This window comes from Xenopus tropicalis, chromosome 4 (genome assembly GCF_000004195.4).
Source record: "Xenopus tropicalis strain Nigerian chromosome 4, UCB_Xtro_10.0, whole genome shotgun sequence".
NCBI classification, from domain to species: domain Eukaryota; kingdom Metazoa; phylum Chordata; class Amphibia; order Anura; family Pipidae; genus Xenopus; species Xenopus tropicalis.
In genome coordinates this window covers 150,755,788-150,781,946 of record NC_030680.2, presented here as the reverse complement: position 1 = coordinate 150,781,946, position 26,159 = coordinate 150,755,788, and the positions used below count along the sequence as shown (strand labels likewise).

Below are 26,159 nucleotides of genomic sequence, written 5' to 3'. Positions count from 1 at the left end.
TTTGTTCTCAGAGCCTTTATTGGAATATAAAAATGTAATAAGTGAAGCGTTGGGTTATGAGAGCGGCGATGGTGGCACCGGGAAGAGGCGGAGTTACTTGGAGTTGGTCGCGTGGGACACCAGCCCTTTCACAGCCGCCACGATAGCCTCACTGTCGATTTCAAACAGCCGGAGCAGCTCGGTGGGCTTGCCGCTACGTGGCACGTGGGACACAGCCAAGGATTTCAGAGTAATGCCGGGGACCCCGACCACGGCTGCAGCCACGGCTTCTCCAATGCCGCCTAGAGGGGAGGAGAGAAGGGAATTTTACTCTCTGATGGAAAACTCATCCGTTATTCTCTTTCTCTGCTCAAAGTTTCCCCCGGAGCAGTAACCCCTAGCAACCAATCAGCAGGTAGATTGTTCTGCTCACCTCTTTAAAAGCCAACATCTTATTGGTTGCTATGGGATACTGCTCCAGGGCAAACTTGGCGCCTTCTATTACATACGGGGGATGGAGTAAATGTTCAAAAATGTAACTTTTAGGATGTTGTAGAAAGTTCTATTCTGAGACAGTTTGCAGTTGGTCTTCATTTTTTATTATTTTAGTTTTTTTTTTTAATTATTTAGCTTTATATTCCGCAACTGCAGTCTGAAATTTTGGCAGCTCTATAGTTGCTAGGGTCCAAATGACCCTAGCAACCAGGCAGTGGCTCCAATAAGAAACTGGAATATGAATAGAGTGGGTCTGAATATAAAGATAAGAAATAAACAGAAAGGATAACAATGACATAGTGTTTTGTCTGCAGGGGTCAGCGACCCCCCTTTGAAACTGGGAAAGAGTCAGAAAGGAAAAGAAAATAATTCAAAAACGGTAAAAAAAAATTAAAAATGAGGACCAATTGCAAAGTTGCTAAGAAGCGGCCATTCTATAACAGACTTAGAGATGGACCGCCCCTTTAACATAATGCATTGTTAATTATTTTGGGTCAAAGTCAAAGTGTATGCGGTATTGGGCAGAGCCAAACTGCAGCCTGTGTCTCAGGTTTACTGATAAGGAGGAGTTTGGTACCCTCAGGTAATTTATTCCACTGCCTTGTTGCTAAGGTGAGTTGGGCTCTAGAAACCATCCTTTAGAAACCTCGTTATCTGGTTACCAGGGTCGCTAACAAGCAGGGCGGGGTCTGAATGTTTTACCACCTGTATTGAATAAAGGGAACGTTCCTGGCGTGGCACTTACCTTCGTGGTAATGATCCTCCACAGTTATTAACCGCCCGTTGGTGGCTTTGGCATTCTCCACAATCGTCTTCTTGTCCAGCGGTTTGATGGTGAACGGGTCGATGATTCGGATGTTGATTTTATCTGCAGGGATGGAACGTGGAAGCCATTAATGATAATAATGCTCACTGGGGTGGGATAGAAGAAGAGTGCTTTCTCATCTACAGCTACTACACATGAAAGGGCTTTGGGGCAATTATCATTGTTACATTATTATATTCCTTTTACCTTTCTTAAGCTGCTCAGCCGCTGCGAGTGCTTCATGCAGGGTCACACCCGCGCCGATTACTGTCACCTGATCATCTTTGTTCTGTGCCACCACCTGTGCCCAAACGGCAAAAACATCATCAGCTCCCACCCACAGCCAGAAATACTGCTATACTGTATACAGGGGGAATGCTCTGGGCACACAATAAGCTGTACCCCCATACTGTACTGTCTAAGGGAAACACTATGGCACCCCCTACCCATATGTATAAATACAAATATACAGGGGGAATGCTCTGGGCACACAATAAGCTGTACCCCCATACTGTACTGTCTAAGGGAAACACTATGGCACCTCCTACCCATATGTATAAATACAAATATACAGAGAAGGAATGCTCTGGGCACACAATAAGCTGTACCCCCATACTGTACAATATGGCAGTTTCCTATTTCTATACCCTACAGAGAGCCAATCAACATCTGGAAGTTACATTTTGCTCACAGAAGCTGTTCCCACTGAGCAGCCATGTTATACACAAACCCAGTTGGCCCCCTGGGAAGAATATCTGTGTTTTCTTCACTACTGACCTTGGCATGTCCGATTTTGAATTCCTCGGTGCTGCTGTAAATAACAGCATTCTCTGGGCGACTCGTTCTTATGAAGCAAATCCCCTGAGTAATAGAAAATAAAGAAAATTATATTGTGTGTGGGGGGGGGGGGGCGTGGGGGACTGTGAGGGGGTAACAGCCATGTTATTTGTACTTGTGATTGGCAATTCTTAAAGGGATGGTTCACCTTTAGGGTGTTAGAGAACTCACTATTCCTAGCAGCTTTGCAGTTTGTCTTCATTATTTATTTGTTATAGTTTTTTAATTACTTGCCTTCTGTTCAAATCTCTCCAGCTTTCACATGGGGGTCACTGACCCCGGCAGCCAAACCCTATTGCTCTGTGACACTACACTTTGAATGCTATTGTTATTCCTTATATTTCTATTTGGTACCTCCCCTTTTCATTTTCCAGTCTCTTCATTAACCATTAATTAAACCCAATAGGGCTGTTCTGCCCCAATAAGGGGTAATTATATCTTAGTTGGGATCAAGTACAGGTACTGTTTTATTATTACAGAGAAAAGGGAATCATTTAACCATGAAATAAACCCAATAGGGCTGTTCTGCCCCAATAAGGGGTAATTATATCTTAGTTGGGATCAAGTACAGGTACTGTTTTATTATTACAGAGAAAAGGGAATCATTTAACCATGAAATAAACCCAATAGGGCTGTTCTGCCCCAATAAGGGGTAATTATATCTTAGTTGGGATCAAGTACAGGTACTGTTTTATTATTACAGAGAAAAGGGAATCATTTAACCATGAAATAAACCCAATAGGGCTGTTCTGCCCCAATAAGGGGTAATTATATCTTAGTTGGGATCAAGTACAGGTACTGTTTTATTATTACAGAGAAAAGGGAATCATTTAACCATGAAATAAACCCAATAGGGCTGTTCTGCCCCCAATAAGGGGTAATTATATCTTAGTTGGGATCAAGTACAGGTACTGTTTTATTATTACAGAGAAAAGGGAATCATTTAACCATTAAATAAACCCAATAGGACTGTTCTGCCCCAATAAGGGGTAATTATATCTTAGTTGGGATCAAGTACAGGTACTGTTTTATTATTACAGAGAAAAGGGAATCATTTAACCATGAAATAAACCCAATAGGACTGTTCTGCCCCCAATAAGGGGTAATTATATCTTAGTTGGGATCAAGTACAGGTACTGTTTTATTATTACAGAGAAAAGGGAATCATTTAACCATGAAATAAACCCAATAGGACTGTTCTGCCCCAATAAGGGGTAATTATATCTTAGTTGGGATCAAGTACAGGTACTGTTTTATTACATGAGGGTAACTCCTGGGTAAGTCGGGTAGGTACCAGCCCCAGCAGGTAACACAGAATGGTGGGGGTTACTTTTTCATCACTGTACAAGGGGAGGGGCATCAGGACAAATGATCCCACCAACAATGGAAACGCAATCAATAAGCAGGGACAGGAACGGGGCAAGAATGCTGGCACATACCTTTGTGTTTGCTGCCAACTCCACCGCCTTCTCTGTAGATACGGCATCACTTGGGTAAAATACGGTTGCGGTGGGGACAGCCCGGAACATGGCCAAGTCTTCCAAACCCATCTGAGAGGGTCCGTCCTCCCCTGCAACAAACAAATTGTTATCACGTTACAATTCCGCTACAATGGAGCAAATTATCAGGAGATCATTGCACCATCCCCACGATTAAATCAACAGAAATCAATGAGCGGAAAATTAGGCCACACCCAGCATGCTGGCCACTCCCCTGGGGGAGAGAAGCTGAAACTGGAGCAAAATCAACCTATCTGGTATTTTAGTTGCTTTGCACACACAACCCTAGCGACAACAGAAGATGGGGGGCTACTGGGGGGCATCTTCTGGGGCACAGAATTTCTCAGCTAAAGGGCTGTGGGGGCCTTGGGTAGGTATTAAAGCCCAAAACTCATAAAGCAGAACAAGTTATGTTAGTATTTCTGTGCATGGGAAGCCATACAGCCCTGACCCACAGAGCACACACTCGCACACACCGAGCGCTTTACCTTTAGTAATAATGGAGTGTATCTTGTGTCTATAATAACAACAAGAAACAGCACAGGATTCAGCAATAACATGGGGGGGGGCAGTTTGGTTTCCCCATGCCCCCCCCCCAGCAACATATTCTCCAGAATTAGGAAGTCATTTTTTATTTTGCAACATTACAGCATTTTGTCAGGACGTTTCCAAACCAGTCGGGGGCATTGGCCAAAGGGGAAACTTGCCTCAAAGCGTTTCCAAAGAGCAGAGGGGTTTGCAAAATGCCAGAGGTTTGGTAAAGGGATAATTCTATTCTATTCTAATTCTTTAACTTCCTGTTAATCTCGGTATTTATACATCTATATACATCCTATAGCAACCGTTACCTAGTACAGTACAAGGGTATATCTTTTGCTCAACTTTTTTTTAGAATAAAACAACCATTCTTGCATTTATTAAATGTCACAATAATGTTGTCGAGAAATTTGTGAAATTTAATTGGCTGTTCAATTTCATGAATCCTCTTTATTTTTCCCAAACCGGAAGTGCTCCAGCGGCCATTTTAGGAGGCATTGGTGCTCATTCTTGGAAAACAATTATGTGTTTAAGTATCACTTGAAACTGGGTGAAATAGAAAACAATGATGGGATTAACTTCCCCTTGAAAGTGTGTTTAGGACAGGCTGTCGCTGACTATTCCATTCTGTTCCTACTAGTCTAAGCCCCCATAGGACTAAATGGTTCTCGCTGCTTTTCCAGAAAGACACACAAGTGATGTTGGGGTGGACGAGAGGGATTAGCATAATGGGAGGAGCCACAGATAACAGAAACCAATCAAAACCCACCTATGGAGACACCGCAGTGGGAGCCGCACAGGTTGATGTTGCTCTCAGATATGGCCGCCATCCGGATCTGGTCGAAGGCTCTGGTGAAGAACGTGGCAAAGGCACTGGCAAAGGCCACAGTGCGGTCTCGTGTGGTGGAGCCAACGGCAACGCTGACCTGCAGGAAAGCATATGGTTGGATTCTGGGAAACTCCTCATATTCTAAGGCAGGGAGTCTTCAACTCCCAGCAGCCCACAGTCACAGGTGCTGCTCTAACCAATGGCTACTCTGCCTGTAACTTTCTCATCCTAAAATAACTGGGGCCCTAAATTATATATTATATAGTGAATAAAGTGCCCCCTATTGTAACATATAGGGATATTATAAGCCCCCGAGGGGTTCCTTATAATATATAGGGAATAAAGTGCCCCCTATTGTAACATATAGGGATATTATAAGCCCCCGAGGAGTTCCTTATAATATATAGTGAATAAAGTACCCCGTATTGTAACATATAGGGATATTATAAGCCCCCGAGGAGTTCCTTATAATATATAGTGAATAAAGTGCCCCCTATTGTAACATATAGGGATATTATAAGCCCCCGAGGAGTTCCTTATAATATATAGTGAATAAAGTGCCCCCTATTGTAACATATAGGGATATTATAAGTCCCCGAGGAGTTCCTTATAATATATAGTGAATAAAGTGCCCCCTATTGTAACATATAGGGATATTATAAGCCCCGAGGAGTTCCTTATAATATATAGTGAATAAAGTGCCCCCTATTGTAACATATAGGGATATTATAAGCCCCCGAGGAGTTCCTTATAATATATAGTGAATAAAGTGCCCCCTATTGTAACATATAGGGATATTATAAGTCCCCGAGGAGTTCCTTATAATATATAGTGAATAAAGTGCCCCCTATTGTAACATATAGGGATATTATAAGCCCCCGAGGGGTTCCTTATAATATATAGTGAATAAAGTGCCCCCTATTGTAACATATAGGGATATTATAAGCCCCCGAGGAGTTCCTTATAATATATAGTGAATAAAGTGCCCCCTATTGTAACATATAGGGATATTATAAGCCCCCGAGGAGTTCCTTATAATATATAGTGAATAAAGTACCCCCTATTGTAACATATAGGGATAATATATAGTGAATAAAGTGCCCTATATTTTACTTTATTTATTATAATATACAAGTTTCAGTCATGTGACAGAAATTACATCACTAAGCTCCAATTATAACTGATGACATCACTAAGCACTGTTTATAAGGATATAATTTACAGTTTGGTCCCATAGAGAAATTAACAAACTGTATATTAGAAATAGATTATTATAAATCAGTCAAAGGCTTCTCCAGGCAGCAGTCCTGTAACTATAAATGGGCCTATCAGAGGGTAACTGAGACTGTGGTGCAACTGTTGCATGATTACCATGTTCTGCTCAGCAATGTAGCATTCGATGTAGCGATCCGGATGCTCTTTCTTGAACAGTTCTGCAAAAGTGGAATTTTTCGTGTCCCCGTCCAGAGCGATGACTCGGTCGTTGGCGTGGCCCATCTTGGCGAGCGCCAGTCCGTAAGCTTTGCGGGTTGCCATCTGTTAGCGAGAGGGGAAATATCACTAGATTAGTAGCACATAAAGGAACCTTCTGTGCATTATAAGTAGAAATAAGGTATTTGTTTCCATATGGCTCCGGGGCCCGGAGGCCGGTGATTGGATATTTCTGATTTGGCCACAACATTGGTTCATTGAGTCCACTCATTTGCCACATTGGGCCAACAGGATCCAACAGACCCATCACCCAATGAGATTTGCCAACCTGCCTGATCAATATGGCCGACTGGAGCCCCCATACACAGGTTTATAAGCTCAGTCTGGGGAGGTTGGCTCAGATTGGCCCGTGTATGGCCGGCTTTCCCTTCCCAACACTTAGCTATTCAGTTTCCCATCATTCCTCACTCACCTTCTCCCCCAACTTGTATCCTGGGGGTGATGGCATCTTGATGTTTTTGATGCATACGGCTGGGGCATCTTCCACCGGGAGGGTGGGGGTCAGTTTCTTGTTGCTTTTGATCTTTCCTTCAATCTCTTTAATGGACTGCTCAGCCAAGTCTTTGGGGAGGGGCTTCCCGTGCCAGTTCTCTTTATCCTCCACCCCTGCAAGCACATGACACCAATGGAACTGAACCAATCAGCATTTGCGATATCACCTGACCCACGACTGCAGCAAACAGTGCAACTACCCAACCATAACGCTGCCCCACTGCGCCCCCTGGTGGCTATAGAAGTTGCCAAAAAACATAATTATACAGTAGATGCAAGGAAATTCCCCAATGACCAAAAATCTCATTATAAATGCAAAAGAAAAGACCAATGAGAATGCTGATTCCCAGCACTGTGTCAGCCATCTTGCTGGTACCTTACATATAGAGATAATTATGTCAATTTTTTCTTCATTATGTTCCACAGGAATCAGACATGGGGATAAAGGGACAGACTTGTTCAGTGCTGGGAAACTGTGCTTATTGCTCCCAACTCCAATTGCAGGAACAGAGAGCAAGAAATACACAGATCAGCTGGGATTCTCATTGGGGGATTTCTTGCATATTAATGTAGCCGCTGGCCCTGGGGATTTGGGGACAAGTTTTACTGCGCAATATTGCTTTAAGAATACACCTCTGATGTTGCTGGACTACAGCTCCCAGCATGCCTCACCCTTCATTATATGTTACATTATTCTGGGATTTGTAGTTCAGCAAGAGCTGAGTAAAGTTTTGGACCATTACCCTAAAAGTATAAAGTAAGGGCAAGAGTAGTGAAAGGGCAATGAATAACAGCTTTTTGGGTGCCTGGCGAGACTGAAGGGGCAGGGCTAGAGAGTTAGGGTGACACTTACCTGAAATCCCTTTGCCCTTAAACGTCTTGGCAATGATGGCAGTTGGTTGGTTCTTGACATGACAGAAAGCCTTGCACAACTCTTCCACACTGTGTCCATCGACCACAACACTGTGCCACCTGGGGGGGTCATTATGCAAGGACACCCGGTCACCCAAGCGGAGAAAGTGTCTGATCCTGCCCCATATACCCAACTATAATTCAGCCCAACATCTCACCCCGTGCCTGAATTCTGCCCCCATATACCCAACTATAATTCAGCCCAACATCTCACCCCGTGCCTGAATTCTGCCCCCATATACCCAACTATAATTCAGCCCAACATCTCACCCCGTGCCTGAATTCTGCCCCCATATACCCAACTATAATTCAGCCCAACATCTCACCCCGTGCCTGAATTCTGCCCCCATATACCCAACTATAATTCAGCCCAACATCTTACCCCGTCCCTGAATTCTGCCCCCATATACCCAACTATAATTCAGCCCAACATCTCACCCCGTGCCTGAACTCTGCCCCCATATACCCAACTATAATTCAGCCCAACATCTCACCCCGTGCCTGAAATTCTGCCCCCATATACCCAACTCTAATTCGGCCCAACATCTCACCCCGTGCCTGAATTCTGCCCCCATTTACCCAACTATAATTCGGCCCAACATCTCACCCCGTGCCTGAATTCTGCCCCCATATACCCAACTATAATTCAGCCCAACATCTCACCCCGTGCCTGAATTCTGCCCCCATATACCCAACTATAATTCGGCCCAACATCTCACCCCGTGCCTGAATTCTGCCCCATATACCCAACTCTAATTCGGCCCAACATCTCACCCCGTGCCTGAATTCTGCCCCATATACCCAACTCTAATTCGGCCCAACATCTCACCCCGTGCCTGAATTCTGTCCCCATTTACCCAACTATAATTCGGCCCAACATCTCACTCCGTGCCTAAATTCTGCCCCCATATACCCAACTATAATTCGGCCCAACATCTCACCCCGTGCCTGAATTCTGCCCCCATATACCCAACTATAATTCGGCCCAACATCTCACCCCGTGCCTGAATTCTGCCCCCATATACCCAACTCTAATTCGGCCCAACATCTCACCCCGTGCCTGAATTCTGCCCCCATTTACCCAACTATAATTCGGCCCAACATCTCACCCCGTGCCTGAATTCTGCCCCCATATACCCAACTATAATTCGGCCCAACATCTCACCCCGTGCCTGAATTCTGCCCCCATATACCCAACTATAATTCGGCCCAACATCTCACCCCGTGCCTGAATTCTGCCCCCATATACCCAACTATAATTCAGCCCAACATCTCACCCCGTGCCTGAATTCTGCCCCCATATACCCAACTATAATTCGGCCCAACATCTCACCCCGTGCCTGAATTCTGCCCCCATATACCCAACTCTAATTCGGCCCAACATCTCACCCCGTGCCTGAATTCTGCCCCCATTTACCCAACTATAATTCGGCCCAACATCTCACCCCGTGCCTAAATTCTGCCCCCATATACCCAACTCTAATTCGGCCCAACATCTCACCCCGTGCCTGAATTCTGCCCCCATTTACCCAACTATAATTCGGCCCAACATCTCACCCCGTGCCTAAATTCTGCCCCCATATACCCAACTATAATTCGGCCCAACATCTCACCCCGTGCCTAAATTCTGCCCCCATATACCCAACTCTAATTCGGCCCAACATCTCACCCTGTGCCTGAATTCTGCCCCCATTTACCCAACTATAATTCGGCCCAACATCTCACCCCGTGCCTAAATTCTGCCCCCATATACCCAACTATAATTCGGCCCAACATCTCACCCCGTGCCTGAATTCTGCCCCCATATACCCAACTATAATTCGGCCCAACATCTCACCCCGTGCCTGAATTCTGCCCCCATATACCCAACTATAATTCAGCCCAACATCTCACCCCGTGCCTGAATTCTGCCCCCATATACCCAACTATAATTCGGCCCAACATCTCACCCCGTGCCTGAATTCTGCCCCCATATACCCAACTATAATTCAGCCCAACATCTTACCCCGTCCCTGAATTCTGCCCCAAAGCTGATTCCCTGCCCCCACATGTATATACACCTACCCGAAGGCTTCGCAGCGTTTCTGGTAGACTTCGACTTTGTGCTGGAGAGGCGCCGGGTCGCTCTGCCCGAGACGGTTGACGTCAAAGATGGCAACGAGGTTGTCGAGCTTGTAAAATCCAGCAAAGGCCATGGCCTCCCACACTGAGCCTTCTGAGACCTCTCCGTCCCCCAGGAGGCAGAACACCCGGTAGCTGCGCAATGTTCACAAATGGCAGTTAGAACAAAGGGCAACCCCAAAACTTTCTCAAAAACAAGAAAAATTCAGCTTTGCGGTTGGTCTGCATTTGAAGATTTTTTTTGCGGTTTTGTAATCATTCACTTGCATCACATGACCCCAGTACCCAGCATGACTGTGAAGCTTGATTGATACTGATTATTTGTGGGGATGCACTGAACCCACTTTTTTGGGTTCAGCCGAACCCACCCCGGGTGCATCCCTAATTATTTGTGGGGATTTATCTTTCACTCATGTTTGGCCTGCAAATGGCCAAAACGCTGCCTGGTTGCTAGGGCAGTTGGACCTAGCAACCTGCCAGCAGTTTTAGTTCCACATTAGCTGCAGAACTGAATACTAAAGGGAAAGTTCATCCTAACATAAACTTTTAGTATGTTAAAGATCAACCTGTTGTAGGTAACATTTCAGTTGGCCGTATTCATTTATTTTGCCCTTCTAGGTACATAGGAACTGTATGGGGGCTGGAAACAGCATAATGGTTAAATCAAGGGTTAAAGGGATGGCCATTGCATATTAGTGACTTGGGCCGGATCTGTACCCATCTGTGTAGCCATTTTTATGAATGGAAACCACCTGTCACTGCACAGTGTTTTAACCCAGCAACATCAGGGCAGCAGGGCTTCTGCTACAATATCTCAGGAGTCTGAACCAGCAGTGCAGATCATATAAACAGCCAGACATTAGCATAACTTAGGTACTGGTCGGGCTGAACCAACAAAGATTGAGCTGAAACAGAGACTATTTAGTAAGTAGAGGCTCCACAGATTTCTTAATGCAAACACTGGATGGTGGGGGCAACAAGAGCCCGTTCCCACAATGCACTGCACGTGCGCAGTCATAGCAAGTTACTGGGAAATCACATTTTTTACAACCTCCAAAGTCTTGCAAAGGAGGCTGAGAGTTATAGTTCAACAGAAAGTGCTACAGACTGGAGAGAGAGCAACAGAACAGAAAGGGAAAAAAAAATGATTAATTGGAAAATTTCCATTGCACTCATGAGAGATCTGGGGCCGAACTCCGACATAGGAACAAGTTGAAACATTACCTGGCTTTGTCGAAGAATTTGCCGGTGTACGCCATGCCGCAGGCAGCGCCGAGCCCCTGCCCCAGAGATCCCGTTGCCACATCCACAAACTCTTGTTTCTACAACGTAAAAAGCTAAATTTCACTCCACTGACTGGTTGCTAAGGTATACTGAACCCTAGCAACCAGAGAGCAACTGAACGAAAAAGACCAGCTGCAAATAGTCTGCATCATACTAACAGTTAATCTAAATGTATAATATATAAAGCTGCCCTCTGTGATATATACAAATATAATGTGTATTGACATAAATTCCTTATCAGTTGGTTGAATGAGGTGCCGCGCCCATTATACTGATACCCCGGGAGGGAGTGTGCACCTTCCGACTAGGCAAAGGGGGTGCAAAATACTGCTTGTTAGGCACCATTTACAAAGCCAGGGGCAAAGTCTAATAAATGTGAGCATTCCTCAGCGGGTTGCATCCCAAGGTGCAGTTCTTTGCACAGAATTCAAACACTTTATACATTTGTTACGGATACTTTAATTGGTTGCTAAGGTAATTTGAACCCTAGCAACCAGATAGCTGCTGAAATTCTAGAGTTGCTGAACAAAAAAGTAAAATAATTAAAAAAAAAGACCAATTGCAAATTGTCTCAGAATATTACTCTCTGCATCATATTAAAAGCTATCAGGAACTGTTTTGCTTTACTTCCCCCCCCCCCCCCCCCACTATCTTTGGCTCAAGGAGCTGGGAAGCAAGGGGGCTGTGTATTATTCTATTATTATATAACAATTGCATTATACAGTGAATGTGCCGAAAATAACAAAGCGCTGATTTTCTCCATCAAAGAGTGAAATACGACTCCCCAATCTGCAAGAGACAATGCACCCAAAATACAAATGGTCCGACTATAAGAATACAGCAATTTATTTTTCTCCTCATTGGAAATATCTGCATTCAGCACTTAATTTGATGCTAAATGTGAAAGTCGCACATATCTGTACTTGATCCCAACTAAGATATAATTACCCCTTATTGGGGGCAGAACAGTCCTATTGGGTTTATTTAATGGTTAAATGATTCCCTTTTCTCTGTAATAATAAAACAGTACCTGTACTTGATCCCAACTAAGATATAATTACCCCTTATTGGGGCAGAACAGCCCTATTGGGTTTATTTACTGGTTAAATGATTCCCTTTTCTCTGTAATAATAAAACAGTACCTGTACTTGATCCCAACTAAGATATAATTACCCCTTATTGGGGCAGAACAGCCCTAATGGGTTTATTTAATGGTTAAATGATTCCCTTTTCTCTGTAATAATAAAACAGTACCTGTACTTGATCCCAACTAAGATATAATTACCCCTTATTGGGGCAGAACAGCCCTATTGGGTTTATTTAATGGTTAAATGATTCCCTTTTCTCTGTAATAATAAAACAGTACCTGTACTTGATCCCAACTAAGATATAATTACCCCTTATTGGGGCAGAACAGCCCTAATGGGTTTATTTAATGGTTAAATGATTCCCTTTTCTCTGTAATAATAAAACAGTACCTGTACTTGATCCCAACTAAGATATAATTACCCCTTATTGGGGCAGAACAGCCCTAATGGGTTTATTTAATGGTTAAATGATTCCCTTTTCTCTGTAATAATAAAACAGTACCTGTACTTGATCCCAACTAAGATATAATTACCCCTTATTGGGGCAGAACAGCCCTATTGGGTTTATTTAATGGTTAAATGATTCCCTTTTCTCTGTAATAATAAAACAGTACCTGTACTTGATCCCAACTAAGATATAATTACCCCTTATTGGGGCAGAACAGCCCTATTGGGTTTATTTCATGGTTAAATGATTCCCTTTTCTCTGTAATAATAAAACAGTACCTGTACTTGATCCCAACTAAGATATAATTACCCCTTATTGGGGGCAGAACTGACAGTATGGCTGCTCCCATGGAGTGTAAGCTTTTAGGTACTAACAGGCACAGGGTGTCCTTCCAGAATGGAGTCCAGTTTCCTTAAATTCAGTAGCTCCGCTTCCTTCACAAACCCGGCCTCGGCCCAAGCGGCGTAGAGAATGGGCGCAGCGTGACCCTGAAACGAGAAACAGACATACAATGCGGTGTTTCCCACACATCCCGAGCTCCATAGACACAATATAAACAGAGAGGCCCAGTCTGGCTGCAGGAACCCAAAACACCAATGAGATTCCCACACCTAATCTTGTAATACCCCCTTGTTAACTTGTCTAGAAATGCCATATTTTATATACTGGACTTTCTACACCAGCCTAAAGGTTCAGCGTCTCTAAAGAACTACTGGTCCAATCCTTGTGGACAGCAGCTCCCCATCTTGGATTCTGTTAGAAGTGTCAGTGACACTGCACGTGCTCAGTATGCCGTGGGCAGCGGATGGGATAGTCTAGGGGTTGTCAACACTGTTATTAAGGTGAGCTTTGTTTCACCCCCAAATCATATGCATTTGCCATCTAGGTGATATCTAGGAAGTGCTGAATGGAAAATAAAAGTAATTGTAATTGTAAAACCTGAGCTGTCAATCTTATATTGACAAATATATATATTGATTATATCAATATATGATTGACAGCTCAGGTTTTTAAATACATTTATAACAACTATGGATGGGCAAATATCTTCTGTGCCGCAGCTACAGAGCTGGGGTTGCCTTGGGCTAGTACAGCACCCCAAAACATAATGTACAACATTTCTGCCCTACTTCTTTAGTAAGGCTTTAGTTCTCCTTTAAAAACTCCCCAAAGCATTCGTTCCTGCTCGAAATGGGCATTGGGATCAATGATTTGCTGTTAAAGCTCAGTACTTCTGTCTCACTCTAACACCCAAAATGGTGCCTTACTGGCTACCACCCTGATATCGGCCTAGCTTTAGGTGGGGGGCCTTTGGGTGGCTTTATATAAAATGTTTCCCCCCCAACCCCACTATCAGACATGGCCAAATCTAACCCTGTGCTTATTACTTGTATCTTACCTTGGACATCACAAAGCGGTCATTGTTGGGGTTCCGGGGGTCCAGGGGTTTGTACCTCATGGTATGGAAAAACAGGACAGACATGATCTCTGCTGAGCTGCAACATGATGTGGGGTGCCTACAAGCCAAACACAGAGTATTATGAGCGAGTTTGAAGGGTACGATTTGGTGCTGGGTATTTGGTTTGGACCAGGTCTGGGTATAGTCTGGTCACATGAACATGCTGGCACACACCAGGCATCTGCCCCACCTTCACTATCGACTGAGGGCCAGGGTTAGTGAGTTTGCAATCAGGTCGATAGATAAGGGCCACGGCACACCCACATGCTACTTGCCCTAGATCACGTTCCAGATCACATGAACAAGTGCTAGCAATGGGGGTCAGTAGCTGTATGAGGAAAGTAGCCGCATCTGATTGCACCCGGTGTGCCTGTTCTGTTGGCCTGGGGGCAATGTCGGACTAGGACCCCTGGGGCCCACCAGAAAACCTTAGACCCTAGGCCCACTCTCCTAACTATTTTTCCTCCTTTCCCCACCCAACCTCTTTATTCTCCTAGTCTCTTGTATCTCCATGGGAGCATCTATCCTTCCATCTAGTTCTCCTCTTTGTTCCCATTCAGAAATAGGGAATGACCATGAAACAGGCCAAATGGTCAGGAGCAGGAGGGCCCACTGACTCCTGGACCCACCGGGAGTTTTCCAGGAATGGATTTCCACAGGTGAGTAGAAATAATTGCATACAAACACCCCAATGCTTGCTCCCCAAGTGTGCAAAAATAACAATAAGTGACACGCGTTCTGTACCACTCAAACGTTCTAGGTGACTCAAGATGGGCCCCTCTGCACTTGGAATGGACTTTTGCACTTTGTGGCTGCACTTTTCAAGGGAAAGCTTCTCTTTGTGAGTTCAGCCATCTTCTCTGGAAAGCCTTGAAAAATCAGATCTTCTGGCACAAGAGGAAACAAACTGGATCTTGGCTGATGTGGCTCCCGGTGGCCCATTTAAATAGATCATCTCAGTATTTAAAGGCCATGTAAACCTTACATTTACCATGTGTATAAGTTGGGCACATCTTTCCCAATTATATTAGTATAATTTGCACTGAATATATCCCCTCATACGCCAGCACCATCCCATTTTCCTAAGGCAAATAGCAGCTTTCGTCCGGCGGCCATTTTCCCCTCTGACACATCATCAGTGAAGCAGCCGTCTCTTAATTTACTGCTAGACTGGAGGGCGTGTTTGGTAATCTGCATTGAGAAGAACTGAGCATGCCCAGTAGCCAACAGCCAATGCAAATTCCTGAGGGAGGTAAAATCACGGCACAATGGCATGCCCAGAATGGCTACGGACAGGGGCAGATCGGCACGGAGAGAACACGCATGCTCGGGGTATTTATGGAATAAAACATTAGTTCCCAGGACACGGACACGTGTGTTAATTCAGTTACACAGATATTAGTGGAGGAATTCCGCATGCGGGTTTTAATCATTCCAAGTCCCGCAAACTCCATTCATACTTATCCGCCGTCTCCTAGGCGTCTCCCGCGCTCCTTCTTCCACCTAAAGTCTAACAACCTGAAACAGCGAGCAGGGCAATGGCATTACTGCAGCAACTAAAGGGCAAGTCATTGTTACAAAAATGGCAAATTGTAATTAATAGGGATAATTCATTCATGCTAATCAAATCCTGGATCATAGAGCTTGCACTCAGATCTTATCTGGGTAAGTTGAGGGGCTCTGTGCCCATATAAAGGCACAAGGCTGCAGGCTGAGTTATACAGGGAACTCTGAGTATCACTCATGTATTATAAGGGATAACGTACCCCCTACTGTAAATGATAAGGATATTAGCAGTCACTGAGGGGTTCTGTGCCCCCCATATAAAGGCACAAGGCTGCAGGCTGAGTTATACAGGGAACTCTGAGTATCACTCATGTATTATAAGGGATAATGTACCCCCTACTGTAAATGATAAGGATATTAGCAGTCACTGAGGGGTTCTGTGCCCCCCATATAAAGGCACAAGGCTGCAGGCTGAGTTATACAGGGAACTCTGAGTATCACTCATGTATTATAAGGGATACTGTACCCCCTACTGTAAATGATAAGGATATTAGCAGTCACTGAGGGGTTCTGTGCCCCCCATATAAAGGCACAAGGCTGCAGGCTGAGTTATACAGGGAACTCTGAGTATCACTCATGTATTATAAGGGATAATGTACCCCCTACTGTAAATGATAAGGATATTAGCAGTCACTGAGGGGTTCTGTGCCCATATAAAGGCACAAGGCTGCAGGCTGAGTTATACAGGGAACTCTGAGTATCACTCATGTATTATAAGGGATAATGTACCCCCTACTGTAAATGATAAGGATATTAGCAGTCACTGAGGGGTTCTGTGCCCCCCATATAAAGGCACAAGGCTGCAGGCTGAGTTATACAGGGAACTCTGAGTATCACTCATGTATTATAAGGGATAATGTACCCCCTACTGTAAATGATAAGGATATTAGCAGTCACTGAGGGGTTCTGTGCCCCCCATATAAAGGCACAAGGCTGCAGGCTGAGTTATACAGGGAACTCTGAGTATCACTCATGTATTATAAGGGATAATGTACCCCCTACTGTAAATGATAAGGATATTAGCAGTCACTGAGGGGTTCTGTGCCCCCCATATAAAGGCACAAGGCTGAAGGATGAGTTATACAGGGAATTCTGAGTATCACTCATGTATTATAAGGGATAATGTACCCCCTACTGTAAATGATAAGGATATTAGCAGTCACTGAGGGGTTCTGTGCCCCCCATATAAAGGCACAAGGCTGCAGGCTGAGTTATACAGGGAACTCTGAGTATCACTCATGTATTATAAGGGATAATGTACCCCCTACTGTAAATGATAAGGATATTAGCAGTCACTGAGGGGTTCTGTGCCCATATAAAGGCACAAGGCTGCAGGCTGAGTTATACAGGGAACTCTGAGTATCACTCATGTATTATAAGGGATAATGTACCCCCTACTGTAAATGATAAGGATATTAGCAGTCACTGAGGGGTTCTGTGCCCCCCCATATAAAGGCACAAGGCTGCAGGCTGAGTTATACAGGGAACTCTGAGTATCACTCATGTATTATAAGGGATAATGTACCCCCTACTGTAAATGATAAGGATATTAGCAGTCACTGAGGGGTTCTGTGCCCACATAAAGGCACAAGGCTGAAGGATAAGATCACATTCTGGTTACAGTGAGTGCTGTTTCTGTGAGTGGATCAGTGGATCAGTTCTGTGGGTCAGGATTGTGTAACTGTTCATCTTCCCCCCTGTGGTTGCACTTACAAAACAGAAATGTACACAAGAGCATTTCGCCAGGAGATTGGCTCACAGAATGTGGATTTTTCAGAGGAACAGGAAGACAAGAAGGAATACAGCAGCCAGCGGCACCCAGTGGCTTCTGGGAGTTGTAGTACAAAACATATCCTGCAGGGATGAAGCTTTTCCATGGCTGGAATAAAGGGAATCTGGGGCAGAAAATGCCAAGTCAGGCTGAGTGAGTTGTTTGGGCCAGACACACAGTCTGTTTGTTGGGCAGAGCTCAGACGGGGAGGTGAGGGTTAGTCAGCACATAATACATTCCCGGCATTTCTACCCCGTATTTATGTCACACAAACGCTCACTGCCTGCAAAGTCACCGTGACAGTGTAACTCTGCGATGCCCCCACGCCAGCACCTCCCCTAGTGCCAATGGGGCTTTAATATGGAGGCACGCTTCATGGCTGCATGGAAATCTCTGCAGTCTGCAGGTCATTTCTAATTCCAATTAGCTTTGCATGATCTTTTTACAAACTGGGAGTTGGTAGTTAAAATGTAATAGCTGGAGGGCCGCCGGCAGAGTTAGAATTAATAGATGACCCATAGACGGAAGGTTTGACCACCAAGGAAAACCTTGTCTGCGAAGACAAATACAGGTATGGGATCCCTTATCCTGAAACCCGTTATCCAGAAAGGTCCGAATTACAGAAAGGCCATCTCCCATAGACTCCATTTTAATAAAATAATTCAGAATACTAAAACTGATTTCCTTTTTCTCTTTAATAATAAAACAGTACCTGTACTTGATCCCAACTAAGATATAATTACCCTTTATTGGGGCAGAACAGCCCTATTGGGTTTATTTCATGGTTAAATGATTCCCTTTTCTCTGTAATAATAAAACAGTACCTGTACTTGATCCCAACTAAGATATAATTACCCCTTATTGGGGGCAGAACAGCCCTATTGGGTTTATTTCATGGTTAAATGATTCCCTTTTCTCTGTAATAATAAAACAGTACCTGTACTTGATCCCAACTAAGATATAATTACCCCTTATTGGGGCAGAACAGCCCTATTGGGTTTATTTAATGGTTAAATGATTCCCTTTTCTCTGTAATAATAAAACAGTACCTGTACTTGATCCTAACTAAGATATAATTACCCCTTATTGGGGCCGAACAGTCCTATTGGGTTTATTTAATGGTTAAATGATTCCCTTTTCTCTGTAATAATAAAACAGTACCTGTACTTGATCCCAACTAAGATATAATTACCCCTTATTGGGGGCAGAACAGCCCTATTGGGTTTATTTAATGGTTAAATGATTCCCTTTTCTCTGTAATAATAAAACAGTACCTGTACTTGATCCCAACTAAGATATAATTACCCCTTATTGGGGCAGAACAGCCCTATTGGGTTTATTTAATGTTTAAATGATTCCCTTTTCTCTGTAATAATAAAACAGTACCTGTACTTGATCCCAACTAAGATATAATTACCCATTATTGGATGGAAAACAATCCCATTGGGTTTAATTAATGTTTTATTGATTTTTTAGTAGACTTAAGGTATGGAGATCCAAATTACGGAAATACCCCTTATCCGGAATACGCTTGGTCCCGAGCATTCTGGATAACGGGTTCTATACCTGTATTGACAATGTCTGCTCCAGGTCAAGTAACCCATAGTAACCAGATGTAAGCATGTTCCCTGCCCATTGGTTGCTATGAGTTACTAGACCTGATGCAGATGGCATTAACCCATTTATACCAAATTTCCACTTAAACGAGTGTAACTACCATCTGACTCCCAGCAGCTCAATGACTTTCTCGGGGCAGATCTCCTGAATGTGTGGGGTTATCTGCAATTGCCTCTTTCCAAATAATGGCGCCACATTTCCTATTAGAACATCCTTATTGCACCAACACTGCACTTCCTTAAACTTAGGTGCAAGGGCCCCGGGGTGGGGAAATGCTCACAAAATGGGTGGATTAATAAGGGAATAATATAGAGAGGTTTGTTTTGCCTTTACTAATTCAGTTATACCACATGACAAAATGATGGGTGGGTGGAGCCTGTTTTATGCATTTGTCCAAATATTCCACTCCAGCTGAGCCTATTAGTGGGGGCAATAAAACAAATATTTACCCATAAAGCCCTAGAAGGCAGACACCTACACTGCCATAGGGCTGCTGTACTAACCGTCCCATAAAGCATTCCACTAAAGTGCATAGGGTTTTCAATTTAAGTGTAAGAATTCCTGGCTCCTTTATTATCATACAATGTAACTTAACTTACCCTTTAAAGGGATGGTTCACATTTAAGTTAACTTTTAGTTGTCTATTTAAGGGTAAAAACTCCTGGCTATTGTAACTAATTGATTATCACCCTACCCTAGCAACCAGACAGCTGCTAAAATACCAAATGGAAAGCTGGGGCAATTTCCCATTATGTGCCCCAGCATAACTGACCCCACCAGGAGCTTCAGGTGAAGTATTTATTCATTTTTTTCAGTTATTTGCCTTCTTCTTCTGCCTCTCCCCAACTTTCAAATGGGGGTCACTGACCCCGGCAGCCAAATAATATATTGCTCTGTGAGAGTCCAGTTTTATTGTTACTTTTTATTACTTATCTTTCGCTTCAGCCCCTCCCCTATTCATATACCAGTCTCTTGTTCAAACCATTCCCTGGTTGCTAAGGTAATTTAAACTCTAGCAATCAGATAGCTGCTGAAATTCTAGAGTTGCTGAACAAAAAGCTTAATAACTGAAAAAAAAACATAAAAATAAAAAATGAAGACCAATTGCAAATTGTCTCAGAATATCAATGTCTACATTGTATTAAAAGTTAATGTAAAGGTGAACTACCCCTTTAAGTTCAGAAGGTTCTGGAAAGTCAGGGAGGAAATAACCTGATTTGTTCTGGCAGCGCAGACTATTGGCAGGGCAGAAATTTGCCGCGGGCATTCGGCCGGCTAAGCTCACTGTGGGCATCTTGGTCTTGAGGCTCATTAGATGTGATGCTGCTGCACAGAGAGAAAGGGAGGATATAGCGCCCAAGGCCAGCATTCCTCACTTTATCTTGTTTGTTATATACGATTGGTCCCGGCACAGCAGAGCGGCTAAAAAACAAGTTGCGCTTCCCAGCAGGCAAACTTCAAGGACCATGGGCAGACTATGGGGGGGCACCCCTCTTCCCATGGTTCTCAGTCGGCTTTTGGGAAAATAGCTATAAAAAAGAGAGAAATAGAGACCCCCTAATACCAATGAACTTGGCCCCCCGGCCCACCTGGCTCTCCAGCTAGGAACTGGGTCCTTACACTTCCTTGGGCTGCAATGTGGGGGTACAGAATATAAACAGTCCCCCCCAAATACAGTGTCTATCTCATGGTCACTCTGGGCAAACAGACTTCTGCATCACTTAGATTGTAAGCTCTACGGGGCATGGACCTCCTTCCTACTGTCTCATACCAAAATCTCTGTGTATTTATACCTATTTATTGTATTTATTATAACACTTGTATAAGTGTGTATATTGTTTTCATAGGTTTGTCAATCAGCAAACTTTAGAAACATTGTTTCAGGAGTCAGAATCCACAGTGTATAGAAAAAATAGAAATACCCACTGCTTTTAATGGCAATTACATTTACAAATAAACATCAAACCAGTGAAAATATGCCATGTATGTATATTGGGAGGTTGCTTAGAACTATAGTTTTGGTAGATATTGTATTTAAAAGGCTGGTTATGGGGCACCTTTGGCTCTGGTTATTATTTTCGAATGTAAATACACAGAATTGCACTCAAACATGAATAAAAACAGACGTCTCAGCAAAGAAAATCAGTGATCCAAAAGATCAGCAATGTGAGCCCCAGAGGATGCTGGGACAGGAAGATGGAGGAAACAATAAAAACTCAAAGTGCAAGCTCTCATGACTGTGCAGGAATTATACAAATAAAGGGCTAGAATGAAAGAGCGGCTGAAGCTTTAGATACGTCTGTCTCTCCAGTATGGATCAACATGTGAATGTAATATAAACTCCCCCAATCACTGATCACTTTAGTTCCCCTTTAACCTGGGATGAGGAAATGACATTGTCTTGCAATTGCCCCCTTGTGCAACTGCCCTAAGGCAACCGACTGATGGTGCAACAAGGAGTAACAGCGGCAGGCCACACAGGCTCTGCCCCAGCAGGTATTACTGTGTGGAATATTACTGAGACAGGGCGGTACCTGCACCCACGGTGCCAATGTCAGGCTGAACACGTGGAGCAGCAGTCTGTACTGAGAGAAACTGATACAAACATTCGACACAGATTTACACTTAGGGTGAAGACACACAGAGCTACTTAGTAGCAGCTACTTTTCTACCAGAAAACCCCCTGCCATAGACAGTACTGAGAATTCTCTCTGCTAAACACACGTAGCGACAATTATCAGTCATTGATCAGAATTGTCTGTTTTAGTAGCCGTGACAAGTAGCTGCTACTAGTAGCTCTGTCTGCACCCTAATACACACACAGGGCTCCTGGGAGGTTCTGCAGCATCTGTGCCTCAGGGGGCTTTTTAATATTTATGGAAAAGCCCCCTGAGGCACAGAAGTTGCAGCGTTGGATATTGGGGGGCTGCTTATAATCATGCAGCTTGCTACCACAGAATCAGGGTGGGCTTTGGCTATTTCCCATAAGCCTTTGCTAGCCATCACAGGAGGCAGGCTGGGTACCAAGCTGTAACAATGGCATTGTGGCGCCACAGGTACTACGCCCAGTAACACACGTGCCCGCCGCTGGGCTGATATTCAGGTGCTTATGGGCTGGAGGTTATCAGCCGCCTCAGAAAATAACAATAATACTAATTTCATGATAATTCTGACTGGTATATACAGGTATAATATACAATGTGTATTAAATAGTGGGAGAGGTGCCACTTCTACCTCAATACCACTCACTTTGTGAGGATGCTGGGCCCTCTGTGAGCCCCCCAATACTTAGTAAAAATGGTAAGGGGTGAATGTAGAAGGAGGAGGGAACCCCCACACAGAGTGAGGCTCAGGTACAGGGATGAATGGGAGGCAGGAATTAGAACACGTGACTCCCAGCTTTAGCGGGAACTGCTGGAAGTGAGAAATACCCCCCCCCAACAGGTGCAGGTGGTACATCCCCCCCCAACAGGTGCAGGTGGTACATCCCCCCCCAACAGGTGCAGGTGGTACATCCTGCACGTATATAAGCACTTACCCAGATCCAGCTGCTGTGGTGGATTTAATGCAGAGAACTCGCAGCCTATTGGCCGTGTCCCTGAGGGCCTGTAGGGTCTGCTGGTCGGGCTTGTGGTACTCAGCCATGGGGCAGGCAGGTGTCGGGGATTAGTGCGGGATTACGGGCGAGAAGCCGGGCAGCTGCTGGAGCTCTGGGGCCTGTGACAGGTGGGAGAGCGGCTGCAGCCTTCACTCTGTGCGGCCTGGGAGGGGAGTCATATAGGAGGAAGCGGAGGCAGGACTGGGGCGGGAACTGTGGGCACTGGGGGAATGGCTGGGCTCTGAGGGGCGGGGAGTGTGGGCACTGGGGGAATGGCTGGGCTCTGAGGGGCGGGGAGTGTGGGCACTGGGGGAATGGCTGGGCTCTGAGGGGAAGGGAGTGTGGGCACTGGGGGAATGGCTGGGCTCTGAGGGGCGGGGAGTGTGGGCACTGGGGGAATGGCTGGGCTCTGAGGGGAAGGGAGTGTGGGCACTGGGGGAATGGCTGGGCTCTGAGGGGCGGGGAGTGTGGGCACTGGGGGAATGGCTGGGCTCTGAGGGGAAGGGAGTGTGGGCACTGGGGGAATGGCTGGGCTCTGAGGGGCGGGGAGTGTGGGCACTGGGGGAATGGCTGGGCTCTGAGGGGCGGGGAGTGTGGGCACTGGGGGAATGGCTGGGCTCTGAGGGGCGGGGAGTGTGGGCACTGGGGGAATGGCTGGGCTCTGAGGGGCGGGGAGTGTGGGCACTGGGGGAATGGCTGGGCTCTGAGGGGCGGGAGTGTGGGCACTGGGGGAATGGCTGGGCTCTGAGGGGCGGGGAGTGTGGGCACTGGGGGAATGGCTGGGCTCTGAGGGGAAGGGAGTGTGGGCACTGGGGGAATGGCTGGGCTCTGAGGGGCGGGGAGTGTGGGCACTGGGGAATGGCTGGGCTCTGAGGGGCGGGGAGTGTGGGCACTGGGGGAATGGCTGGGCTCTGAGGGGCGGGGAGTGTGGGCACTGGGGGAATGGCTGGGCTCTGAGGGGCGGGGAGTGTGGGCACTGGGGGAATGGCTGGGCTCTGAGGGGAAGGGAGTGTGGGCACTGGGGGAATGGCTGGGCTCTGAGGGGCGGGGAGTGTGGGCACTGGGGGAATGGCTGGGCTCTGAGGGGCGGGAACTGTGGGCACTGGGGGAATGGCTGGGCTCTGAGGGGCGGGGAGTGTGGGCACTGGGGGAATGGCTGGGCTCTGAGGGGCGGGGAGTGTGGGCACTGGGGGAATGGCTGGGCTCTGAGGGGAAGGGAGTGTGGGCACTGGGGGAATGGCTGGGCTCTGAGGGGCAGGGAGTGTGGGCACTGGGGGAATGGCTGGGCTCTGAGGGGCGGGGAGTGTGGGCACTGGGGGAATGGCTGGGCTCTGAGGGGCGGGAACTGTGGGCACTGGGGGAATGGCTGGGCTCTGAGGGGCGGGGAGTGTGGGCACTGGGGGAATGGCTGGGCTCTGAGGGGCGGGAACTGTGGGCACTGGGGGAATGGCTGGGCTCTGAGGGGCGGGGAGTGTGGGCACTGGGGGAATGGCTGGGCTCTGAGGGGCGGGGAGTGTGGGCACTGGGGGAATGGCTGGGCTCTGAGGGGCGGGAGTGTGGGCACTGGGGGAATGGCTGGGCTCTGAGGGCGGGGAGTGTGGGCACTGGGGGAATGGCTGGGCTCTGAGGGGCGGTGAGTGTGGGCACTGGGGGAATGGCTGGGCTCTGAGGGGCGGGGAGTGTGGGCACTGGGGGAATGGCTGGGCTCTGAGGGGCGGGGAGTGTGGGCACTGGGGGAATGGCTGGGCTCTGAGGGGCGGGGAGTGTGGGCACTGGGGGAATGGCTGGGCTCTGAGGGGCGGGGAGTGTGGGCACTGGGGGAATGGCTGGGCTCTGAGGGGCAGGGAGTGTGGGCACGGCAGGCTGAGGGAGGGGACTGGGGAGGGGGCTGTTAGCCTGGGCACCTGGGCAGGGAGAGAGGCCGGGCAGGGAGATTGGGTGGGGGGCAAGTACCGGGGCTTTGAGGGGCAGGAACTGAGAGGAATAGGAAAATAAATTCAAGGCCGCAAAGACTTAGGAAATAATCAATTTTCATAAAGTTTCAAATCAGTCAGTCCCTGTACCTGCCCCCCCCCCCACCCCGGGTTGTACCCTGACTGGGCAGCAGGGGGCAGGCGAGATGAGTGGTTGGGCACTGAGAGAATTGTGCTGATAGGCTGGGCACCGAGGGGTAAGGGCTGAGGGGCAGGGGCTGAGAGACTGGGCACTGAGGGGTAAGAGCTGATGGGCAGGGGCTGAGAGGTTGGGCACCGAGGGGTAAGGGCTGAGAGGCTGGGCACTGAGGGGTAAGGGCTGAGGGGCAGGGGCTGAGAGGCTGGGCACTGAGGGGTAAGGGCTGAGGGGCAGGGGCTGAGAGGCTGGGCCACCGAGGGGTAAGAGCTGAGGGGCAGGGGCTGAGAGGCTGGGCACTGAGGGGTAAGGGCTGAGGGGCAGGGGCTGAGAGGCTGGGCACCAAGGGCTGAGGGGCAGGGGCTGAGAGGCTGGGCACTGAGGGGTAAGGGCTAAGGGGCAGGGGCTGAGAGGCTGGGCACCGAGGGGTAAGAGCTGAGGGGCAGGGGCTGAGAGGCTGGGCACCGAGGGGTAAGAGCTGAGGGGCAGGGGCTGATAGGCTGGGCACTGAGGGGCAGGGGCTGAGAGGCTGGGCACCGAGGGGTAAGAGCTGAGGGGCAGGGGCTGAGAGGCTGGGCACCGAGGGGTAAGAGCTGAGGGGCAGAGAGGCTGGGCACTGAGGGGTAAGAGCTGAGGGGCAGGGGCTGAGAGGCTGGGCACCGAGGGGTAAGAGCTGAGGGGCAGGAGCTGATAGGCTGGGCACCGAGGGGTAAGAGCTGAGGGGCAGGGGCTGAGAGGCTGGGCACCGAGGGGTAAGAGCTGAGGGGCAGGAGCTGATAGGCTGGGCACCGAGGGGCAGGGGCTGAGAGACTGGGAACCGAGGAGTAAGAGCTGAGGGGCAGGGGCTGAGAGGCTGGGCACCGAGGGGTAAGAGCTGAGGGGCAGGAGCTGATAGGCTGGGCACCGAGGGGCAGGGGCTGAGAGACTGGGCACCGAGAGGTAAGAGCTGAGGGGCAGGGGCTGAGAGGCTGGGCACCGAGGGGTAAGGGCTGAGGGGCAGGGGCTGAGAGGCTGGGCACCGAGGGGTAAGGGCTGAGGGCAGGGGCTGAGAGGCTGGCACGAGGGGTAAGGGCTGAGGGGCAGAGGCTGAGAGGCTGGGCACCGAGGGGTAAGGGCTAAGGGGCAGGGGGCTGAGAGGCTGGGCACCGAGGGGTAAGGCTGAGGGGCAGGGGCTGAGAGGCTGGGCACCGAGGGGGTAAGGGCTGAGGGGCAGGGGCTGAGA

At 47.2% G+C, this 26,159-nt stretch overlaps 1 protein-coding gene across 1 annotated transcript; it reads right to left on the bottom strand.

The window, feature by feature from the left end:
- On the bottom strand, positions 1-22,967 carry tkt (transketolase). Its single transcript, NM_001015866.1, is given in 14 exon segments — positions 1-281; positions 1,220-1,342; positions 1,487-1,580; positions 2,057-2,140; positions 3,556-3,686; positions 4,922-5,078; positions 6,353-6,517; positions 6,885-7,078; positions 7,818-7,936; positions 9,941-10,132; positions 11,222-11,319; positions 13,192-13,305; positions 14,217-14,334; positions 22,769-22,967. Coding segments are annotated over 14 exon segments (1,884 nt in total). The 5' UTR covers positions 22,876-22,967; the 3' UTR covers positions 1-93.
- Between the last annotated feature and the right edge of the window lie 3,192 nt (positions 22,968-26,159).